Source organism: Bidens hawaiensis, unplaced genomic scaffold (genome assembly GCF_021521415.1).
Source record: "Bidens hawaiensis isolate Kalapana, Puna unplaced genomic scaffold, B.hawaiensis_p1.1 tig00009774_1, whole genome shotgun sequence".
NCBI classification, from domain to species: domain Eukaryota; kingdom Viridiplantae; phylum Streptophyta; class Magnoliopsida; order Asterales; family Asteraceae; genus Bidens; species Bidens hawaiensis.
In genome coordinates this window covers 227,151-248,138 of record NW_027491730.1, presented here as the reverse complement: position 1 = coordinate 248,138, position 20,988 = coordinate 227,151, and the positions used below count along the sequence as shown (strand labels likewise).

Here is a 20,988-nt window from a genome sequence, read left to right as displayed (position 1 = left end):
AGTTCAAATGATATGGTACAACTCTTTTGATTGATTTGAATAATTGAGGGGTCTATTCCCCCAACTACTTTTATCGAACCTAAACCTTAAACTCTAAACTCCTTGCCTCAATTTTTACCATCTTATTTTTTGTCATAGATAGAACTTGAACCCAAAAACTTCAGATTTTTTATTTTGTACTTGAACTTGGCCACTTGAGGATCATTGACTTTTGATGGCCATCTAATGTCCGGTTACTTCTACTAGTCATATCCAAAAATATTATATTTCTGTTTTATTTTCAATCTCCGAGTTATACGAATTTAAAGTTGTTAAAATCTTGGATTTTACCGTTTTGATCAAAGTTTTACCCACATGGTTAAATTATTATTTATTGAGTTCTCATCAAAATACGAGGCTTGATGGGTAATTTAATTTTTTTATAAGAGTTAAAAGGAAAAAAAATCCATTTATTCGTTTTATTTAATTCTCATTCGCTATGAATTTGTAGCGAATGAAACTAATTCGCTAGTTTTAAATAATAATCTCAACATTTTTCTTTCGAATTCTTCAGTGATACAGTGTTCATTTTATTTTTATTTTTAAATATGCACTTAATAACATTAAAACTTGATCACGTGCTTTTGATAGTATACGTTTCCACCACCGCCACTAATCTCTAATGTTAAATGAAGTTGAAATAAATCCATAAAATGGTATACATTTCCGGCTTGATTAATGAAATAAATAGAGTAACTAATAAAATTTACTTGGTACACATTGCTTAGTCATATTTTCTATCTATTTTATAATTATGTCGTTCATCTATTCATTCAACTAACTGAATTTAAACCATATCTAGACTTAATTCATTTGGTGGAAAATCATAATACGAGCAAAATATCTTGTTAGCACAATTGAAAAGTCAAGATGGAGATGGATATATCTTATCTGCTTACAAATCCTTTAATTCACAGATCAAACCTGCGTGTAAAAACTAAACACCTATTACATACCGAAGTCATATGAAAGTCTTATTCACAAATGTTACCAAAGCTAACCTCTTATTCACAAATAACACAAATCTGAACAAAGCTAAACTCTTATTCAACAAATAAATAAATAAAATTGAGAGATGTGTATATAAGACATAAGAGCATTCACATCCTCTCATCCATGATTATTTTTCAAATTTTATCTCTTTTTTTCTTTAAAACAAAAAAATTTATTCCTTATTTTTGTATTTATCTTACCAAATAGACACTTATTTATTATTTTTCTCGTTTTTATACACTTACATAATTTAATGACGGATGAATGATAGTTTTCATATATGAAAAGTTACTATAACAATTTTTTTTTATAATTTAGAGTTGCCTTACCTGGCAAGGCCTCAATATTACGATCAAATCCAACCAATCACATTCACTCACTCACAATTTACATAAAAAAAATTTAATAATATTTTTAGTGTTAAGCAATTGAGAGTTTTTTTATATACAAGCTATTGAGAGCCCCTATACCTACGTAACACTGACAACAACATTTTTCAATTTTTGTAGTTAAAATCACATCATTGGCACTCTAATGAATACTTTCTTACCATGTATGTTTTCTGTACAGAGGGGTGTGGGGCGCTAACCTGAGCGCGAGAGCCCCTCCGCTCGCGCCCCCAGGCGCTAACCCCACACCACCGGGGCGCGAACGGGGCGCGAGCGCGAGCCCCCAGGCAGGCGCGAGTGTGGTCGCGGGAGAAGAGAGAGAAAAAGCTGGTGTGGATGCCCAAAAGAGCCGTTGAGCTCGGAATTAATAAAAAAAAAACCTTAAAAACCTCTATATAATACCCCAAATTACTCCCATTTCAACCATATCAAAACACAATTTCACCTTACAAACTTCTATATAATATCCCAAACTCCTATATAATACCCAAAAATGTCTGGAAATTGGTACCCAAACCTAGATTCAGATTATATTGACGACGATTTATGGTCGTCACCAGACCAACCGATGTTTTATTCGGGGCCGCAAGAAACATCCGGCTTTCAACCATCCAACATACAACCGTCTCCTAACTTTGTTGTTCCAGAGACACAAGAATCACACGGTGATGCTACGGGAGCAAGAAGACGCGTCCACCGGAAAAAACAACTTGCAACGGACGGGCCGGGACCGGCTTCGACTCCGAGGATGAAACGGAAAACCACTCCGTGGTCATCGGATGAGAAGGAAGCCTTGTGTCGGGCTTGGATAGTCATTTCTGAGGATCGGCGGGTCGGATTGCCGCGTTGGATTCGACCTAAACATTGCGGGGGAGGAAACGTCTTCACCGCCGAGGAGGCGGCCATTGGGAAGGGACGCCAAGAGGAAAAAACCGGCTGAGGGGGGAGCCGTAAACATCGCCGATCTTGTTGAATCCCTCAATAAATTCAACAAAACCATGGAGGTGGTCTCTAATGACAAAAAGGAAAAAAGTCGAATGAGAGATTTGGACTTCCTTACAAGAGACTTCAGTAACCTAAATCCGGTCGATCAAATGCTGATGGAAAAGCAAAATGAACGTATCCGAAAGAGGTTGATCGAAGAAGACCAAGCCGAAGAATAAGAATAATGTTTTTTTTTAGTACTTTAATTTTTATTTTATTTTTAGATATTAATGTGTTTTTTTAATTAATGTGTGTTTTTTTAAATAATTTATGAGTTTTTTTAATAATACGTTTTTTTAATACATTTATAAAAAAATAAAAAAAAATCCGCTGGAGCCCCTGCTGGAGCCCCTCCACACCAGGGCCAGGGGCTCCAACGGGGGCTCCAACACCCCCCTTATCCAGTTTCTCTCTCTGCCACACGTCATAATATTATTGGCTGGAGCCCCCATTAGAGCCCCCCACACCCCTTAGCCTTAAAGAATGGGACCAGTTCAAATGATATGGTACAACTCTTTTGATTGATTTGAATAATTGAGGGGTCTATTCCCCCAACTACTTTTATCGAACCTAAACCTTAAACTCAACTCCTTGCCTCAATTTTTACCATCTTATTTTTTGTCATAGGTAGAACTTGAACCCAAAAACTTCAGATTTTTTATTTTGTACTTGAACTTGGCCACTTGAGGATCATTGACTTTTGATGGCCATCTAATGTCCGGTTACCTCTACTAGTCATATCCAAAAATATTATATTTCTGTTTTATTTTCAATCTCCGAGTTATACGAATTTAAAGTTGTTAAAATCTTGGATTTTACCGTTTTGATCAAAGTTTTACCCACATGGTTAAATTATTATTTATTGAGTTCTCATCAAAATACGAGGCTTGATGGGTAATTTAATTTTTTTATAAGAGTTAAAAGAAAAAAAATCCATTTATTCGTTTTATTTAATTCTCATTCGCTATGAATTTGTAGCGAATGAAACTAATTCGCTAGTTTTAAATAATAATCTCAACATTTTTCTTTCGAATTCTTCAGTGATACAGTGTTCATTTTATTTTTATTTTTAAATATGCACTTAATAACATTAAAACTTGATCACGTGCTTTTGATAGTATACGTTTCCACCACCGCCACTAATCTCTAATGTTAAATGAAGTTGAAATAAATCCATAAAATGGTATACATTTCCGGCTTGATTAATGAAATAAATAGAGTAACTAATAAAATTTACTTGGTACACATTGCTTAGTCATATTTTCTATCTATTTTATAATTATGTCGTTCATCTATTCATTCAACTAACTGAATTTAAACCATATCTAGACTTAATTCATTTGGTGGAAAATCATAATACGAGCAAAATATCTTGTTAGCACAATTGAAAAGTCAAGATGGAGATGGATATATCTTATCTGCTTACAAATCCTTTAATTCACAGATCAAACCTGCGTGTAAAAACTAAACACCTATTACATACCGAAGTCATATGAAAGTCTTATTCACAAATGTTACCAAAGCTAACCTCTTATTCACAAATAACACAAATCTGAACAAAGCTAAACTCTTATTCAACAAATAAATAAATAAAATTGAGAGATGTGTATATAAGACATAAGAGCATTCACATCCTCTCATCCATGATTATTTTTCAAATTTTATCTCTTTTTTTCTTTAAAACAAAAAAATTTATTCCTTATTTTTGTATTTATCTTACCAAATAGACACTTATTTATTATTTTTCTCGTTTTTATACACTTACATAATTTAATGACGGATGAATGATAGTTTTCATATATGAAAAGTTACTATAACAATTTTTTTTTATAATTTAGAGTTGCATTACCTGGCAAGGCCTCAATATTACAATCAAATCCAACCAATCACATTCACTCACTCACAATTTACATAAAAAAAATTTTAATAATATTTTTAGTGTTAGGCAATTGAGAGTTTTTTTATATACAAGCTATTGAGAGCCCCTATACCTACGTAACACTGACAACAACATTTTTCAATTTTTGTAGTTAAAATCACATCATTGGCACTCTAATGAATACTTTCTTACCATGTATGTTTTCTGTACAACTTTTTCATATGGATGAGCTCGGTATTGAAAATCCGATCTCTATGTTCCTAAAATCTTGTTATCGATACCAAAGCCAAAAATTTTAAAAATACCGATACCGATACCGATTCTGTATTAATCCCAAAACATAGAAGTCAGTATCGTACCCATACCCGTTTACTCATCCCAACATTCTTCTGCCTCTGACTTTTCTCTCACTAGAAAACACCTAAGAATCACCGTCTGGTATCCTCCAGTATCTTTAACTTTTACAAAATATAATAAAAAATCCATTAAAGTTTGTACTTTGTAGTTTGTAGCTTGTACTTCATCTTAAGTATATTAAAACAAAATAAAATATCACGAAAATAATACTACTATTCAATGCCCATAATCATATAATAATAATATCATTCAAACAAAAAATCATTACTCATTACTTCCAAGTTATATCATCTTCTCCACACCACCAGAGTCCATGGAGAAATCCGGGTACGGCCGTGACGGAATATTCCGATCACTCCGGCCACCGTTAACCATCCCGTCAAATCCCACATCCATGATCTCATTCCTCTTCCGTAACGTCTCATCTTACCCAAACAAACCCGCCTTATTCGACTCCGATTCCGGCGAATCACTCACTTTCTCCGACTTCAAAACCACCGTCGCCAAACTCTCCAATTCATTAAACACCCAATTGGGTATCACCAAAAACGACGTGGTTTTAATCTTCGCACCCAATTCAATCCAATACCCTGTTTGCGTTTACTCAATTATCGCCCTTGGCGCCATTGTAACCACCGTTAATCCACAGTACACTGTTCGAGAGATATCCAAGCAAATTAAAGACTCTAAACCGAAATTGATTGTTACTGTTGAAGATTTGTATGATAAAGTTGCAAACTTTGGTTTACCCGTTATGTTTATGGGATCGGAAAGTTTAATTAAAGGGTGTTTTGGGTATAAAGATTTGATTTTGAAATCCGGGTCGGTTTCGGAATTGCCTAATGTTTCGATTCGAGGCGATGATACCGCGTGTTTGTTGTATTCGTCCGGGACAACGGGTGTTAGTAAAGGTGTGGTTTTGAGTCATAAGAATTTTATCGCGGTTTCGCAGATGTTGACTTCTGATCAGAGGTTAATGGGTGAGAAAGATCATGTGTATTTGTGTTTTTTGCCAATGTTTCATATATTTGGATTTGGGGGTATTTTGTATGGGCAGTTGCAAGAAGGTAATACTGTTGTGTCAATGAGGAAGTTTGATTTTGGGGGGATGTTGAAGAATATTGAGAAGTATTGAGTGACTCATTTATGGGTTGTGCCACCTGTGGTTCTTGCTTTGACTAAACAGGAGGTGGTCAACAAGTTTGACTTGTCGTCGTTGAGGCAGATCGGGTCCGGTGCTGCGCCTTTGGGGAAGGAGTTGATGGAGGAGTGTGCTAAGAGACTGCCTCATGTTGTGGTTCTTCAGGTAAACTTCATGATCTTTTGAACTTTAAATGGTGTGTTTATGCATTTATGGGTTATGATGCAGATCTATAATGGTATTGTTTGTTTACTGCAAATGCATATGTGCACATGGCTGCTTGTCTACTTGGTTATTTTTGTGATTGTTTTATGTCCTTTTGGATCAACATTAATTTGGTATTCCAATTTGCATGTCTTAATTGATGTGTGTGTGTGTAGTATTAGGGGTGTTATTATGTAAGCTAGCCAAGCCTAGGCTTGAGATCGACTTGTTTCGAGCTATATTTTTAAAGCTTGGGCCTGGTTTGTGAGTAGTTTTAGCTTGGGTTCCGCTTTTTTATTACTTTTAAGTTTATTTATAGACATTGATAATAATTTTTATATATATTATTAATTATAATTTTAATGTATAAAATAATATAATATTATTTAATTATTTTTATTATAATTTTGTTTAATAAATATTGTTATTTAGATATATATTTGATGTATTAAATAAAGATATAAATAGTAGGCTTGTTTTAGCTTGCAACTCTACTAGAGCTCAATAAGTGAAGCTTGAGATCGGGCTTGTTTATTAAACATGCTTATTTTTAGCCTTGATCACTCTATCCCATTAAGCTAGGCTGAATTTGAGGTTGTCTCGACTCTCGAGTAGCTTATGAGCGGTTTGGCTTGTTTACACCCCTAGCTAGTAATTTGGAAAAACGAAAGAACCACTTTCTAGTGTTGTAAGTCCCATCTTATACGGCAGTGATTGGGTCCAACCTTAATGGGCAAAAGCCCAATGGGCGGGTCCAACTATCCAAGGGTACCGGTTTATACACCATTTTAAACTTACTAGACACATGGAGTTGTGATTTTTATATCATCTAGAAAATATGTTAGAACCAAGAGTTTTGAGCATCATTTTGCTTTATCTTATTATTATTATTATTATTATTATTATTATTATTATTTTTATTTTTTTTTAGAATTTTGAATATAAATGAGGAAAACAAGAAACCATACACCATACAAGTCTTCATGATCATTACAATGAATATAATTGTTTACATTCATATGTTTTTGTTATATTTTTTCCACCCCTTATGTTTATCTTACAAATTATAATAATCGTGTGTACAACAGGGATATGGTATGACTGAGACGACCGGGGTCATTTCAGTCGAAAGCCCAATAATTGGCCCGCGACATTCGGGCTCGGCCGGAAGGCTTATCCCAGGAGTCGAGGCCCAAATAGTTAGTGTAGATAGTGGCAAGCCTCTTCCTCCTAATCGGACGGGCGAAATATGGGTCCGAGGAGCCAATATGATGCAAGGTATGTTCCTTTTATTTTCATAACACATGTCGGTTGTCAAAATGTGCCAGTTGGATAAAAAGTCAAAACGGGTCATTTTTGTTCATTAAGGGTCGGCTCGACCCAAAACACTTGTTGTCCAAAATGTTTACTATTTTTGTAGATAATTGATGTGATACCGAAATTATATTATTTTAGTATTAACTAGGATTAGGATCCCGCGCTACGTGTCGGGACCGTTAAATTGACAAAGAAACATAAGTGAAAACGTTAAACCATAAACTCGTTGCAAGTCGACGCAAAGTCATTCTGTATGAAGTTACGACATCGAAACCAAACAAAAGAAATAAACCGTCAATGCCAAAATACAACAAATCATCATATGTAGAACCAAAAAAACCGACACGTTACAGCTGCGAACCAACACAAATTCGGTTAGTATGAGTGGCGCCAACACAAATTCGTAAACATGAATTAGTAAACCAAAATAAATATTTTAAAGGTAAGGTATAAACGTTAAAACACGATTATAAAACCATACGATGGTATAATATTTTTAAATCATGAAAAAAGTTTCAGCCATTGTGAATACGAACTATAAAACATATGAAAACCAACTCTAACAAAACCGTTAACCAACAAATAAAACATGTAAAGCCGACCCTTGTTCAAGTTTAGTGTTTAAAATTATAGTTTGTTATATATTTTAATTAGTTGGGAAAAAAAGAGTAAAATGAAGGAAATATATTATTACTTATGGAATTAATAAAATATTTAAAAATTGAATAGTAAATGGAATAGTAAGTTTGTGTGGATGATTCAATCCACTTTTTAATATATATAATAATAATGTTATTTTTGGAATATAATGATTTAAGAGGTTTTATGTTTTATCCATTTTCAGGTTATTACAACAATCCTCAAGCTACAAAGCTTACAATAGATATACAGGGCTTCGTGCATACCGGGGATCTTGGATATTTTGATGACGAGGGTCAAATTTTTGTTGTTGATCGAATCAAAGAACTCATTAAGTACAAAGGTTTTCAGGTAAACACATGCTATGTTCATGCAGATAAAGATTCTATTTTTGTTCATGCATATAAATAAATCATTTTTCTTTCAATGTAGATATTATTGTTGTAGCAGTATAGTTTTTTAAATCAGATTAACACAACAATAGCCTATCAAATTTCAAAATAAAAAAAAAATATTAAAAGAGTTCTTAATGTTTATGTTCATAATTTTCAGGTTGCACCAGCAGAGCTTGAAGCACTTTTGCTTTCACATTCTGAAATATTGGACGCTGCAGTAACCCCGTAAGTCATAATAATATAATCTTTTTCAAACTTGCTACCCAATTATTTGACACAAACCCGAACACGACATGAACACAAATAGCGAGTTGGACACGTGGACCTGAACACGACATGAATATGACCCTTTAACTCGATTCTTTTTTGTACATATCAGTACTCTAGAATCAACTGAGAATTATGAACGTATATGAAACAATTTCATTTACATTATAAAAGTTAAGGTCAATTTCTGTTTAATTTTTTCAGATTTTGGCATATAATACTCAACCAAGTTCTGACATAAAAACACATTATATATACTTTCTAAAATAAATGGGTTAAACGGGTCAACCTGCGAACTCGCCAAGACAAACCGTACCCAACTTGTTTAGCTAAACGGGTGCAGGTTCGACCTGAATCTAATCTTGTGTCTTGTCAATTCACACCCCGAAATTTTACGGTTTGAATTCACATTAATCTTTCTATTAGGTACCCTGATGCTGAAGCTGGCGAGGTCCCGATTGCATTTGTGGTCCGATCTCCAAACAGTTCGTTGACAGAAGAAGATGTCATGAAATTTATTTCCGAGCAGGTAAATATACGCATTGTGATGTAATTACTTTGCACAAATTTCATTTCTGATTGGAAATTAACCGTTGCAGGTTGCACCTTTTAAAAGATTAAAGCGAGTGACGTTTGTGAACAGCGTTCCAAAGTCTGCTTCAGGGAAACTTCTCAGGCGTGAACTTATAGAAAAGGTCCGCTCGAAAATGTAACACTTTTATGTATGGTTAGTTTGATATATGTGGTTCTTTAGCAGTTCATGTAATGAATTATTGTGCCAAGAAAACTGAAATAATAAGAGTTTCATGATTTTGTTTTCATTTTGCAATATGTTGTCTCTCATGGATGTTTTTTTAACTATGGTTTTATAAAATGAGAAACCAAACCTGTAAAGTTAGTTTGATCCGTGTTGTAACATTTATTTTAAAAATCGTTAGTTTGTATTTAAAGTATACATGAGTGCGTATCCTCATCATCATCATCGTACTCAGCATATCCCACCAATAGCAAAGTTATGATAGGGTCTGAGGAAAAAAGATGTAGACAGCCTTATCTCTACCCCATAGGGATAGAGAGGTTGCTTCCGGTGAGACCCCCGGCTCGATAGTAGTTTTGCATCAAGCATTTGGACATAAGACACATAGCACTCAATCATCGGGACACCGGCTGATTGGTGCATGTACCTTTGTCTTTCGGCTATCAATGCCATCACATGATGCCTGATTAACCTTCCGCCACTTTTAATGTTATTTTCATGAGATTAGTAAAATAACGTCAAAATCAGTGCAATTTCACTTTTGCCCACCCGAGGGTTCACACATATATACATTATATGTGCGTATTCTAAAAAATAAAAATAAAGGTTAAATGATGGGTTTGGTTTGCATATGGTTAGTTACAACTTCCAACCATCGCTTGAACTGTTAAACTGTCAAACCGTAAAAATTGAAATGTTGATCGAATCGTTAAAATGGACAAATCCAAAATATGACTGAACCGTTAGATCGCAAACGAACTGATATGATTTTAATGATTTGAGGCTTGAGAGGACCCATGATTCATACATATTAACCAACATGTTTTTGTTTCTAGTTCTTAATGCCATCACCCCTTGTGCAATATGATTAACCATGTACCACAAATACACACATGACTTAATACCAAATTCAACAAAATTTAACGCATGCTTTTAATTTGATACATTTCTATCAATTGTGTCTATTTCAATACAGAAGATTACACTTTAGAATTCACCAATATACAAGTTATAATTATACATGTGTACAAGTAATCTTAGTATACTCGACCATAATATCTTATAAATATGTCTCATAAGCATGATTTGGTTCCAAAACCGATGCTAAAGCCAACAAAATTTCAAATATTTATAACATATAAACATCTTTTGATAATCGAAAACAAGTTTAGCCTTCAATTGATATTTTTACAAAATTTCAACCCGTTTGATCCGTGTTATTTAAAAAAAAGGGTCACATCTTTTACTAAAAAAGGTCATGCATCTTTTTATTAGGTAAGCCGTCCAAATTCAAATCCAATTTTAATGGTTGAAATTCACTTGTAGTGGTTGATTAGTTCACGTAAGTTTAACTTATATAATCAAAACCACTAATTTGATAATTTGGACAATTTGAAAACTATTTAACCATTCATTTCAAGTTCCACACTTAGGATTGTCCCTTCAAATAATTTAATTGATAATTTTGATTGTTTATAAATCAAAACCTAAGCTTAAAACTCAATATTCCATAAAAAAATATCTTTTGGTCAATTGTAGTTAAAATCTTTCAGAGATACAAGAATGCATCACATAGTTATTATGTGTATAACCATTAAGCGTATCTAATATGTTTTCCTCGATGTCTAATGTGATTCTAAGCTAATGATACTATAAAAGATTATTTTTCTAGTAAATATTATCGGAACACCAACTCAATCTAATTTCTAGTAGCGAAACACCAAACAACACACATTGTCTATTGATATGGTGTTTGCTTCTCATAAAAAATAATGCGAGTTTAAATCTTTACAAATAAAAAGTTAGATACGATGTGGACATAAAAAAATATTATAAATACAAAAATTTCACAATGACATGAATATGGGGATGAGGCTAATTTACCATATTGAGCATCCCTCACTTCGAGTGTCATGAATTATGAATATAGTGATAACTTACCTTATTGAGAAGTCCTCACTTCTTATCTTTAAAATGCTAATTCTAAAGGCATGTTTTGTATGAGGTAATAGAATGAGCATGAGAATGTAATGGAGAATGAAATTAAACGAATTCCATCATCCTTTTTAGTTATTCTATGAAAATTGAATGAATAATATCTTGTATCGTTTGGTAGGAAAGAAAATATGAATGAATGAAATTTAGTTATTAAAAATAAGAAAAATACCCTTTCCTTAATATAAATTTTTTTTTACCATCTTTGTCTTACTAATTAGTAAATACCAATCTATGGTACAACAATGAACCACTTAACACTGGCCTTTAACTGGGAACGAAAAAAATGATACACATGATCGCTAAATCCCATCTTCTGTGCAATTGCAGCTCCACCACTAGTTTTCTTAGCATCGCCGGCCATGTTTCTTCAATCTCATTCACATGCATGATTAACATCTTCACCCCAGTCTCTCATCTCCTCCATTGGTTGATGATGAATATGATTTGGATCCACATTACTGATAATAATAACTAAATTACCACCATTTGTTTGAAACACAAAGTAATGTTCTTCATAGGTATGGTTTTTGCTTATGAAATCATGAAAATTGACTTTTTTTCACATGATTATTCATAAATAACATTTTTAGCATCTCTCTCTCTCTTAATAAGTTATCAAATTTGGTGTTTTTTTGATCCCCATCTGATATGGGGAACAAAGGACGACTGAGCGACGAGATTAAGCGCTTCTCCTAGCGTAGGAGTTTTCGTCACTGGATTAAGACTCCTACTTGTCAAAATAAAAACGATTCATTTATAATTACCATCCATACGGCCATACATGCATGAAAGAGTTCATAGCGCTTACAACTTTACTCCTACTTTGAGAAGACAAAAAATTACACGACATCATGCTTCAAAGCTCCAAGTCCAACTACATATATTATTCAGTAAACGCAACAACATCCGTCACACACAAAATATAACTGTCACCTGGCTTATAAAAACTTTTTTTTTACCGATAGACACTTCCGAAAAAAAATATCCATAACTTTTCAAATGGTTCTACATAAATCCGACAAAGAACTTTATTTTATATCCATCCATCTAACCACTCCCAAACCACCAACATAAGCCATAATAAAACGATATTAAAACAAACCACTATTAAAATAAATGAATAAAATAAGCATTTGATATTATTTAACCATTTCCAGTCACCGAATCTTAAAACACACTTGAAAAATCCGGTTTGGATACGTCGGCTCAACTTAGAAAGCCAACTTAACTAATAACACGACACGTGTACCCACTCACCCACTATAAAATATCGTAAACCTGTGTTTCTCATTATTATTATTATTAACCCTCACTCCGTCGTCCACACACTAACTATAACCACCTGATTTCCTTTCAAATCAAACCCTAGATCTTCAAATTCATAACCTCAACGTACCGATCTGATCACCGATTCATCAATTATCAAAGTTTTACGTTTCTAGGGTTTCCGATTGATTGATTATTATTGAAATTGTGTGTTTCAGATGGTGTCCGACGCGAGTAAGAAGAAGGCGCTTCAGAAGAAGGCTGCCGCCGCTGCCAAACGAGGAGGTAAGGCTGCGGTCGCCGCTACGGCGGCTAAGGCGGCGGCGATTGGGACCATGAACGGTAGCTCGAGTTCCGATAACTTGTCGAATGGGATGGGGAGTCTCACGATCTCTGACCGTACGTGTACTGGTGTGCTGTGTTCTCATCCACTGTCTAGGGATATAAGGGTATGAATTATTATTATTATTTTTAGTGTTTATTAAATTTGGGGTTTTGTGTTTTTGATTGTAATTTTTGATGATTTTATGGAGTTATATATATGTGGAAAATGAATGTTTTAATGCGGTTGCTAATGTTAGGTTGATTAATATAGGAATTAGGTTATAAATGCAAGTTGAAATATATAGGTTACATAAATGTTTTATTTATCATAGTTAAAATAGTTAAAACCAGTTACAAGTGTAGGGAAAACAGGATGTACATGTGATTATGTGGTTTTGAGTGTTTTACACGCGAGTTAAAAAGTAATAAGTTTGTAGATGTTTATCTGGAGAAAACAAATATCATGATGTGGTTCTTAATGTTAGGTTGAATAATTTAGGAATTAGGCCATTAGGGCTAGATGAAGCAGGTTACATAAATGTCATATTTATCATACTCAAAATAGTTAAAAGTGTAGTAAATCAGCATGTACTTGTGTTTATGTCGTTCTGGTGTATGGCCTTTTGAGTGTGCTTGCGCAATTACAAGCAGTGTGTACATGTTTTTATGTGGTTCTGGTGTATGGCTTTTTTAGTGTGCTTGCGCAATTAAAAGTAGGATGTACATGTGTTTTATATGGTTTTGGTGTTCAACATTTTGAGTGTGCATGCGTGTATGAGTTAAAATAAAACAGTTTGTAAATGTGTTTATATGGTTCTGTTGTTCGACCTTTTGTGTGTGCAGGTGTGTGTGTATGGGGATGTTTGGAGTTCGGACTACTGGTAAGAATTGAAGAAGTAGATATATTTTTTAAATGTTTTTGAGATTTTATTTTATGATATGAGTTTATGTGCATACCTATTTTGAATGTTGAGCAAAGGACACAACATCTAGGTTTAAGTACTCAACAAGTGGAAACCTAAGTTGATTTTTGCAATCTCTGATGATTGTAACTCATTATATGTAGAAAGAATATCATGGTGTAGTTCTTAGTGTTAGGTTGAATGATGTTTCATTTGACTGTTTCATATATACGCCTATATTATGCTATTATGGAGTTTATGGAACCCTATATAAGTAATCACTTTTATTATCATAAAATTGATACTGCAGATAGAATCTTTATCACTTACTTTCCATGGGCATGATCTTCTTGTTGACACAGAGCTAGAGCTTAATTACGGAAGGTATTATCTTTTCTATTTCTTGATTCGCTTTGATGATTTTGTATACGTTATATGATTATGTTTTTTTATTTTCTAGACGTTATGGTTTGCTCGGTTTAAATGGTTGCGGGAAATCAACTCTTCTTACTTCAATTGGAATGCGAGAACTCCCGATACCTGAACACATGGATATATTCCATCTCACCCGAGAGATTGAAGCTTCTGACATGTCATCACTCGAGGCCGTTATGAATTGTGATGAAGAAAGGCTGAAGCTGGAAGTAGAAGCCGAACGATTAGCTGGACAGGTTCTTACACAATTAATATATATTTGTTTTAATTTTGAGTTTTTTAATATGGTGGATTATATTTATCATAATCTGTATATGGATTCAGGAGGACGGTGGTGGTGAAGCACTTGAGCGAGTTTATGAACGGCTGGATGCAATGGATGCGTCGACCTCTGAGAAACGTGCCGCTGAGATTTTGAACGGGTTAGGGTTTAATAAAAAGATGCAAGAAAAGAAAACTCGGGATTTTTCTGGTGGTTGGAGGATGAGAATCGCTTTGGCTCGTGCTTTGTTTATGAATCCGACTGTTTTGCTGCTAGATGAACCCACAAATCATCTTGGTGAGTTATTATTTTTTCAAGATTTTATAAATGTCAGAAAGATACAATCAAGTTCTAAATTTTTATGACACGTGATTGTTATTATTCTATTAACATTTGAAAAAGAATAACTAAAGAAGATACAAACATTTTACTTTTCAAGATATTAGAAGAATCCAAAATATTCAATCATCCAACTTTTATGAACTTGGAGTGTTATTATTTTCTCTTTAAAAAAGGATACAATCAGGTTCTCGTTTTGATGATTTGTGACTGTTATTCTTCTTAAGATGTTAAAAAGAATAAAAAAAAGATACTATCAAGTTCTGATTTTACTTTTTAGTGATTAAAAAGAATCGAAAGAAGATACTATCAAGTTCCGTTTTTACCTTTTAATGATGTATGATTGTATTATTTTTACAATATTTTAAAAGATTCAGAAGGCTACAATCAAGTTTTGATTTTTATGATGTATCACGAACTGTTTGCAGATCTTGAAGCTTGCGTGTGGTTAGAAGAAACTTTAAAGTGCTTTGAGAGAATTCTCGTTGTCGTCTCGCACTCACAAGATTTTTTGAACGGTGTATGCACCAACATTATTCACATGCAAAGCAAGAAACTAAAAATGTACACCGGTAACTTCGACCAATATGTTCAAACCCGTTCAGAACTCGAAGAGAATCAGATGAAACAATACAAATGGGAGCAAGACCAAATCGCCAACATGAAAGAATACATAGCTCGGTTCGGTCACGGGTCCGCCAAGCTGGCCCGACAAGCCCAAAGCAAAGAGAAAACCCTAGCCAAAATGGAACGAGGCGGGCTAACCGAAAAGGTCGCTCGTGACAAGGTTCTGGTCTTCCGGTTCGTTGATGTTGGCAAGCTTCCGCCACCTGTCCTTCAGTTTGTGGAAGTTACTTTCGGTTACACACCTGATAACCTTATTTACAAGAAACTTGACTTTGGCGTTGACCTTGATTCCCGTGTGGCGTTGGTGGGCCCAAATGGGGCAGGAAAAAGTACGCTTTTGAAGCTTATGACAGGGGAATTAGTTCCTCTCGATGGCATGGTGAGGCGACACAATCATTTGAGGATTGCTCAATATCATCAACATTTGGCTGAAAAACTTGATCTTGAAGTGTCGGCTTTGATGTATATGATGAGAGAGTACCCAGGAAACGAAGAGGAGAAGATGCGGGCAGCTATTGGTAGATTTGGGCTGACTGGGAAGGCCCAAGTGATGCCTATGAAGAATTTGTCGGATGGTCAAAAGAGCCGAGTGATATTTGCATGGTTAGCATATAGGCAACCACAGATGCTACTTTTGGATGAGCCGACTAACCATTTGGATATTGAGACGATTGACTCGTTAGCTGAAGCTTTGAACGAGTGGGACGGTGGGATGGTGCTGGTTAGCCATGACTTCAGGTTGATTAACCAGGTGGCTCATGAGATTTGGGTGTGTGAGAATCAGACTATAACCAGGTGGGAAGGTGATATTATGGGATTTAAAGAGCATTTAAGGTCTAAGGCTGGTCTCTCTGGTTAGATCGGTTAGCCGGTTGTGATCATAGGCTCCATATAGTATCAAGCTCAAAGAACCGTTGGGCTGGGGCCGGCGTGTCGAGTGCTGATGGTTTGTAGTGGACATGGTTCATGCTGACGTGGGACTATGATTATAAACGTGCACAAGAGGAACCTTATGATGATATATATTATAATCCTCTAGTTTTTAGTCTAGTTTGTTTTTCCTTGCACCATATGTTGTATTTGGTTTTACCTACAAAAACCTATGCCGTACTTGTGATTTGCTACAAAGTTTATTAAAAGTGTAATGACCTATTCTATGTTGTACCTGGGTTTTTTTATATTGGTTTTATTTATGCTGTTATTGTTTGTTTTGTTGTGATAATTTCCCAGCCAGATCAGGTGTTGCTGTGATTTGAGCTTGAGACATCTGGCTGCTGGCATCAAACTGACTCGGCTCTATCGAGGTAAGTCTTGATATTTTATTGTCTTAAGATGTTTTATTGAGATTCCTAGTATTCAAAGATGACAGAAATCAGATTCTTACTAATGATAAACTCATGATTTCAGTCTTTAGTTGAGTGTATATGCTATATATCTAATTTATGCCTCGTAGCTTTTTTGTTTTTATGATTTTATATGCAAGCTCAAGCATGTTAGTTGCTTCAGCAATCAGCCTTGAAACAAGTGTAGAAATAACTACACAGTAGGCCGGGTTACGTCTAGCTGTTGATGGTGAACGGACGTAGCTTTTGAGGTATGTTGTGTATGATGGTATGTACGAGTCAGAATCAAATTCTAATAGGTTAAGCTAATAAGATGGCTTAATAATCCTAGTAATAATGACTAACCCCTCATGTATTCTAACAATGTGAGTACACAAGTTTAATAAGACACAATGGGTATTAATCTAGGTCCGTTTTTGATTCGTTCATAGACTTGTATTGGTTTCATGGTTTGACAGGATGACATCCTTTTCATCATCCATCACCTAAGGCATGTACGGTCCTCAAGGGACATCCTCGTAGGATGATATAACTTTTGCAAGATGTAGATATAGGAGGTTAATACGGTTGAGCTAGAAGTTAACTGTCTTTTTATGTGTTATGAGGCATAATTCATCTAGTGGTGTTTCACCCAAGCTTACTAGGAAATATGACACGAGTGGGATCCGAACCTGCGGCGTCAAATAGACGAAACCCTTAGGTATGATAAAACTCATGATTATTTTACCAAAAGTGGTGATGGCTAAAGATTGGTAAGGACTATGGAAAATTCGGGTCAATATAATAATAATAATAATAATAATAATAATAATATAATAATAATAATAATAATAATAATAATAATAACAATAATTTGCAGTGTGATATTTTAATACATCTAAAGTTGATTTTTCTTAAGTTTTGCAATTCTTTTTGATTCAAAGGTGTTTTTGGAATTTCAAAATTAGAGTTAGGCTGTCAATGGGTCTAAGGCAGATTGTAAACATCAAGGCTGTGCTATACTAGTCAGTAGTCACTAGTCATATGAAGCGCTCTTCTCACGCTAGAAACATCACATTTTGGAAAACCAAGCTTGAAAGTGATCGGGAGTTTGACTTAATACTATGATTTAATGCAATTTGTTGGACTGAAATTTCTGACAAGTTCTCAGATCTACACCGAGTCTTATGCTTGACTAGGTTGTTTATGAACTGAGCTAGGTTCAGCTTAGGCACAAGCTCCAGCTTTCATGGCTTAACAATCCAACCCTAATGCGAATATGGTGGTAGCCAAGGAGGGATAGCGGTGGCATAATTTATAACCACATGGGGTGGTTATGAAATTGGAAGGATCATGATAGATAAAACCAATAGGTCTGAAAATGACTTACGATAGGTATTGGAATTTTGTAGTACATTGAAGAGGTAGCTCCTCTCGACATAAAAAAATTAAGGAGTTGCTAACGCCGTTTTTGAACATGTTGCATTTGTAATGTTGCCGTTTCTGAACCTGTTGGACTTGTAATGTTCTGTTGGAGATTGTCATCCTCCGAAATATGCAGCTATTGTCTATTGTGATGGCGTTAGTGCATTTACTCAAATCGGCAGTCATGTCCAACATCACCAAAACTAACAGGCAAACACGTTAAGACATCCATTTTGTTTGAGAGTCACATGTGGCATAATTCATGTTTCTCATGTCCCATCATAATATCAGATCTATCACAGCCTCCTGCTTCGACAGCGGATGTGGAATTATGATAGGATATGCATATAATCTCCACATAATTGTATTCGATATAACATTAGTGATATTGTAATCGTTCCATATATAAGATACGTGAAAAGTGTATCGTGTAGTGAGATGTAAATATCTTATTTTGTGTTCTAAATCGTACACTTGTCACATCATCAGATTTATGAGATGTAAATATCTTATTTTGTGTTCTAAATCGTACACTTGTCACATCATCAGATTTATGAGATATATATGTTTTTCGATTGTAGACCAAGTGAAACAAGTTTACAGATATAACTAGCTAATAGTTATTAGTTGGTATTGGAAATTACATAAATTAAATCTTTATTTAATGAAACAACAATTCACCTTAAAAAACACTGAATGTTCTGTGGAAAAAGGAATGTTTAAAAACCATTCAAACCGAACTAAATCGGCCTTCCATAAACGGTAAAAAGGAAACATGAAAGCGATTTATAGTGTCCATGCAAGCCAACTTAAAACGAAATCACACTCGATCAATAACTTCCATCATGGCTTTACATGATTCCAACATACACCATCTCTTGAACCCCCAACTCTCTTAGCCAACATCCACTCAAGCTCACTCGGGCTACAAGGCACCATGAGTGCACCCTCATGGCTAAACCCATACTCCTCGGTTGCCCTCTCCAACAATCTTTGAAACGATGGTCGGTCAAGGTACGCTAAGGGAACCACAAACCTCCTTTCTTCGTCATCGTTACTTGCAATCACAGCAAAATGCCCTACTTTTACATCTTCCGGGACCATTTCTTGGCCTAGCCCAAAACCCGTGTTCCTCGGCCCCCAACTCTTGGCTTGTAAAAGACTCTTTTGCAGCTTCTTTATCACCACTTTAAGCTTCATAATGAAATTGCTTTTCTTAACACTATGTATTTTGTAGCTTCTTTAGCACCTTTTCTCATTTGGCTATAAGGCTATCATGTGTGTTTTTATGTGAATGAAAGTGCAACACTGCATGTGCATGGGAACAAACCATGAATGAAGGGTCATTGTTACTTTGGGTGTAGTCACTTCTTTGGTATGTCCAAACTCTAAATATTAATCTAATCGTTCTTAACCAGAAGTTATAGACCGAAAATGGTCAATTAAACCGAATCTTATATGTTCGTGTATGAAAGCCTTCTAAATCACGTACCAATGTGTTGGATAAGTCTTTTTGACCGGCTAAAAATAAAACCTAACCAAATGCACAATGTTTTCGATAAGATAAGTGGACCTGTAACTTCAAGGATCATGTCCTTTCATTCTGTTACTAGTGTATTCAATAAACAAACGAATAAGACGCAACAAATAGAATTAAAAATACTAAAGTAATGAATATATATTAAACATTCCTTTATTATTACATAATAACAAAATATTGTAACTTAAATTTATTAACTTAGTTGACAACCTATTCGGATCATATGCTATACCCTTTTATAATATTAAAGAAAAATTGGATAGATTAAATTATTTTGTTGACACCATTGATAGCGCCTGTAAACTATGATGTAAGATGAGTCCAATATAAATCGGACGTGAATCAATGGTAGAACACTCACTTTACTAGTGAAAGATAGGGGTTCAAATCTTACTATTATCAATTTATATGAGAGATATGAGGGATGATCTCACTCAGTTATACTGGCTCCTCGCTGTCATGCCGTTTGGCGGGCGTAGGTGTCAGGTTTTATCAGGGGAATCCCTCAATAGGAGGACCGCTAAGTGCTTCGTCCGTCCGGACTCGTGGCCGGCTTGGGCTACCTTTAACCAATGGAGGCCGCGTACATAGTACCCGGCGTTACTTAGTAGGTCTTTCAAAAAAAATGAGTCGAAATATAGCTAGGAAGATTTCCCTTGTGTTTGACCAATGAAAAAACAATAAAGTTTGAAAAGTAAGCGAGAGGATCTGGAAATGTTTATTGTTTGGTTATCAGCAGTAACTCAGTCACTAAAGTTAAAATTTTTCACTTTTGATTTTCCCACTAATGTAACCATTTATAATCGTCAATTTTCAACAACAAACTAAAATAATTTGCTGATTCGTCTCTATAAGGCAGCCCGTAATGGGCGAGAAAAGCGAGAGTTTTGGGCGACAAACCAATTTAACCCCCCCCCCCCCTCCCGGCGACAAATGGGGTGATCACTAGGGGGGGGGGGGAGAAATACTCGCCGCCTGTTTGTGTGCGTGTTTATATTATTATTATATGTGTGTGTGTGATATATGAGGCTACAACACCATTACACCATAAAAACAAAAACATACACTTTTACTAACTGGACGTCATGTGTCGCAATCCGCTCTAACTCGTAGACCCTCCACTACACATAGCCCTAAGGAAGTCATCAGGCTTAATTTAATACTAGTTTTGAGAACATATTCTGCAC

General features: G+C 35.0%; 3 protein-coding genes and 1 pseudogene across 3 annotated transcripts; 3 read left to right on the top strand and 1 right to left on the bottom strand.

The window, feature by feature from the left end:
* Positions 1-4,954: 4,954 nt before the first annotated feature.
* On the top strand, positions 4,955-5,776 carry LOC143533515 (putative CoA ligase CCL7 pseudogene; annotated as a pseudogene).
* Positions 5,777-5,784: 8 nt separating this feature from the next.
* On the top strand, positions 5,785-9,416 carry LOC143533516 (putative CoA ligase CCL7). The gene is made up of 6 exons (XM_077028275.1): positions 5,785-5,947; positions 7,075-7,264; positions 8,148-8,293; positions 8,495-8,562; positions 9,031-9,133; positions 9,204-9,416. Exons 1-6 carry the CDS (start codon positions 5,903-5,905, stop codon positions 9,315-9,317), a joined length of 666 nt encoding a protein of 221 aa, XP_076884390.1. The 5' UTR covers positions 5,785-5,902; the 3' UTR covers positions 9,318-9,416.
* A 3,320-nt stretch (positions 9,417-12,736) lies between these two features.
* LOC143533514 (ABC transporter F family member 1-like) lies at positions 12,737-16,691 on the top strand. The gene is made up of 6 exons (XM_077028274.1): positions 12,737-12,751; positions 12,844-13,074; positions 14,162-14,235; positions 14,312-14,522; positions 14,611-14,845; positions 15,316-16,691. Exons 2-6 carry the CDS (start codon positions 12,844-12,846, stop codon positions 16,371-16,373), a joined length of 1,809 nt encoding a protein of 602 aa, XP_076884389.1. The 5' UTR covers positions 12,737-12,751; the 3' UTR covers positions 16,374-16,691.
* Positions 16,692-19,104: 2,413 nt separating this feature from the next.
* On the bottom strand, positions 19,105-19,461 carry LOC143533531 (auxin-induced protein 15A-like). Its single transcript, XM_077028288.1, has one exon. It carries the CDS (start codon positions 19,459-19,461, stop codon positions 19,105-19,107), a length of 357 nt encoding a protein of 118 aa, XP_076884403.1.
* Positions 19,462-20,988: the final 1,527 nt, after the last annotated feature.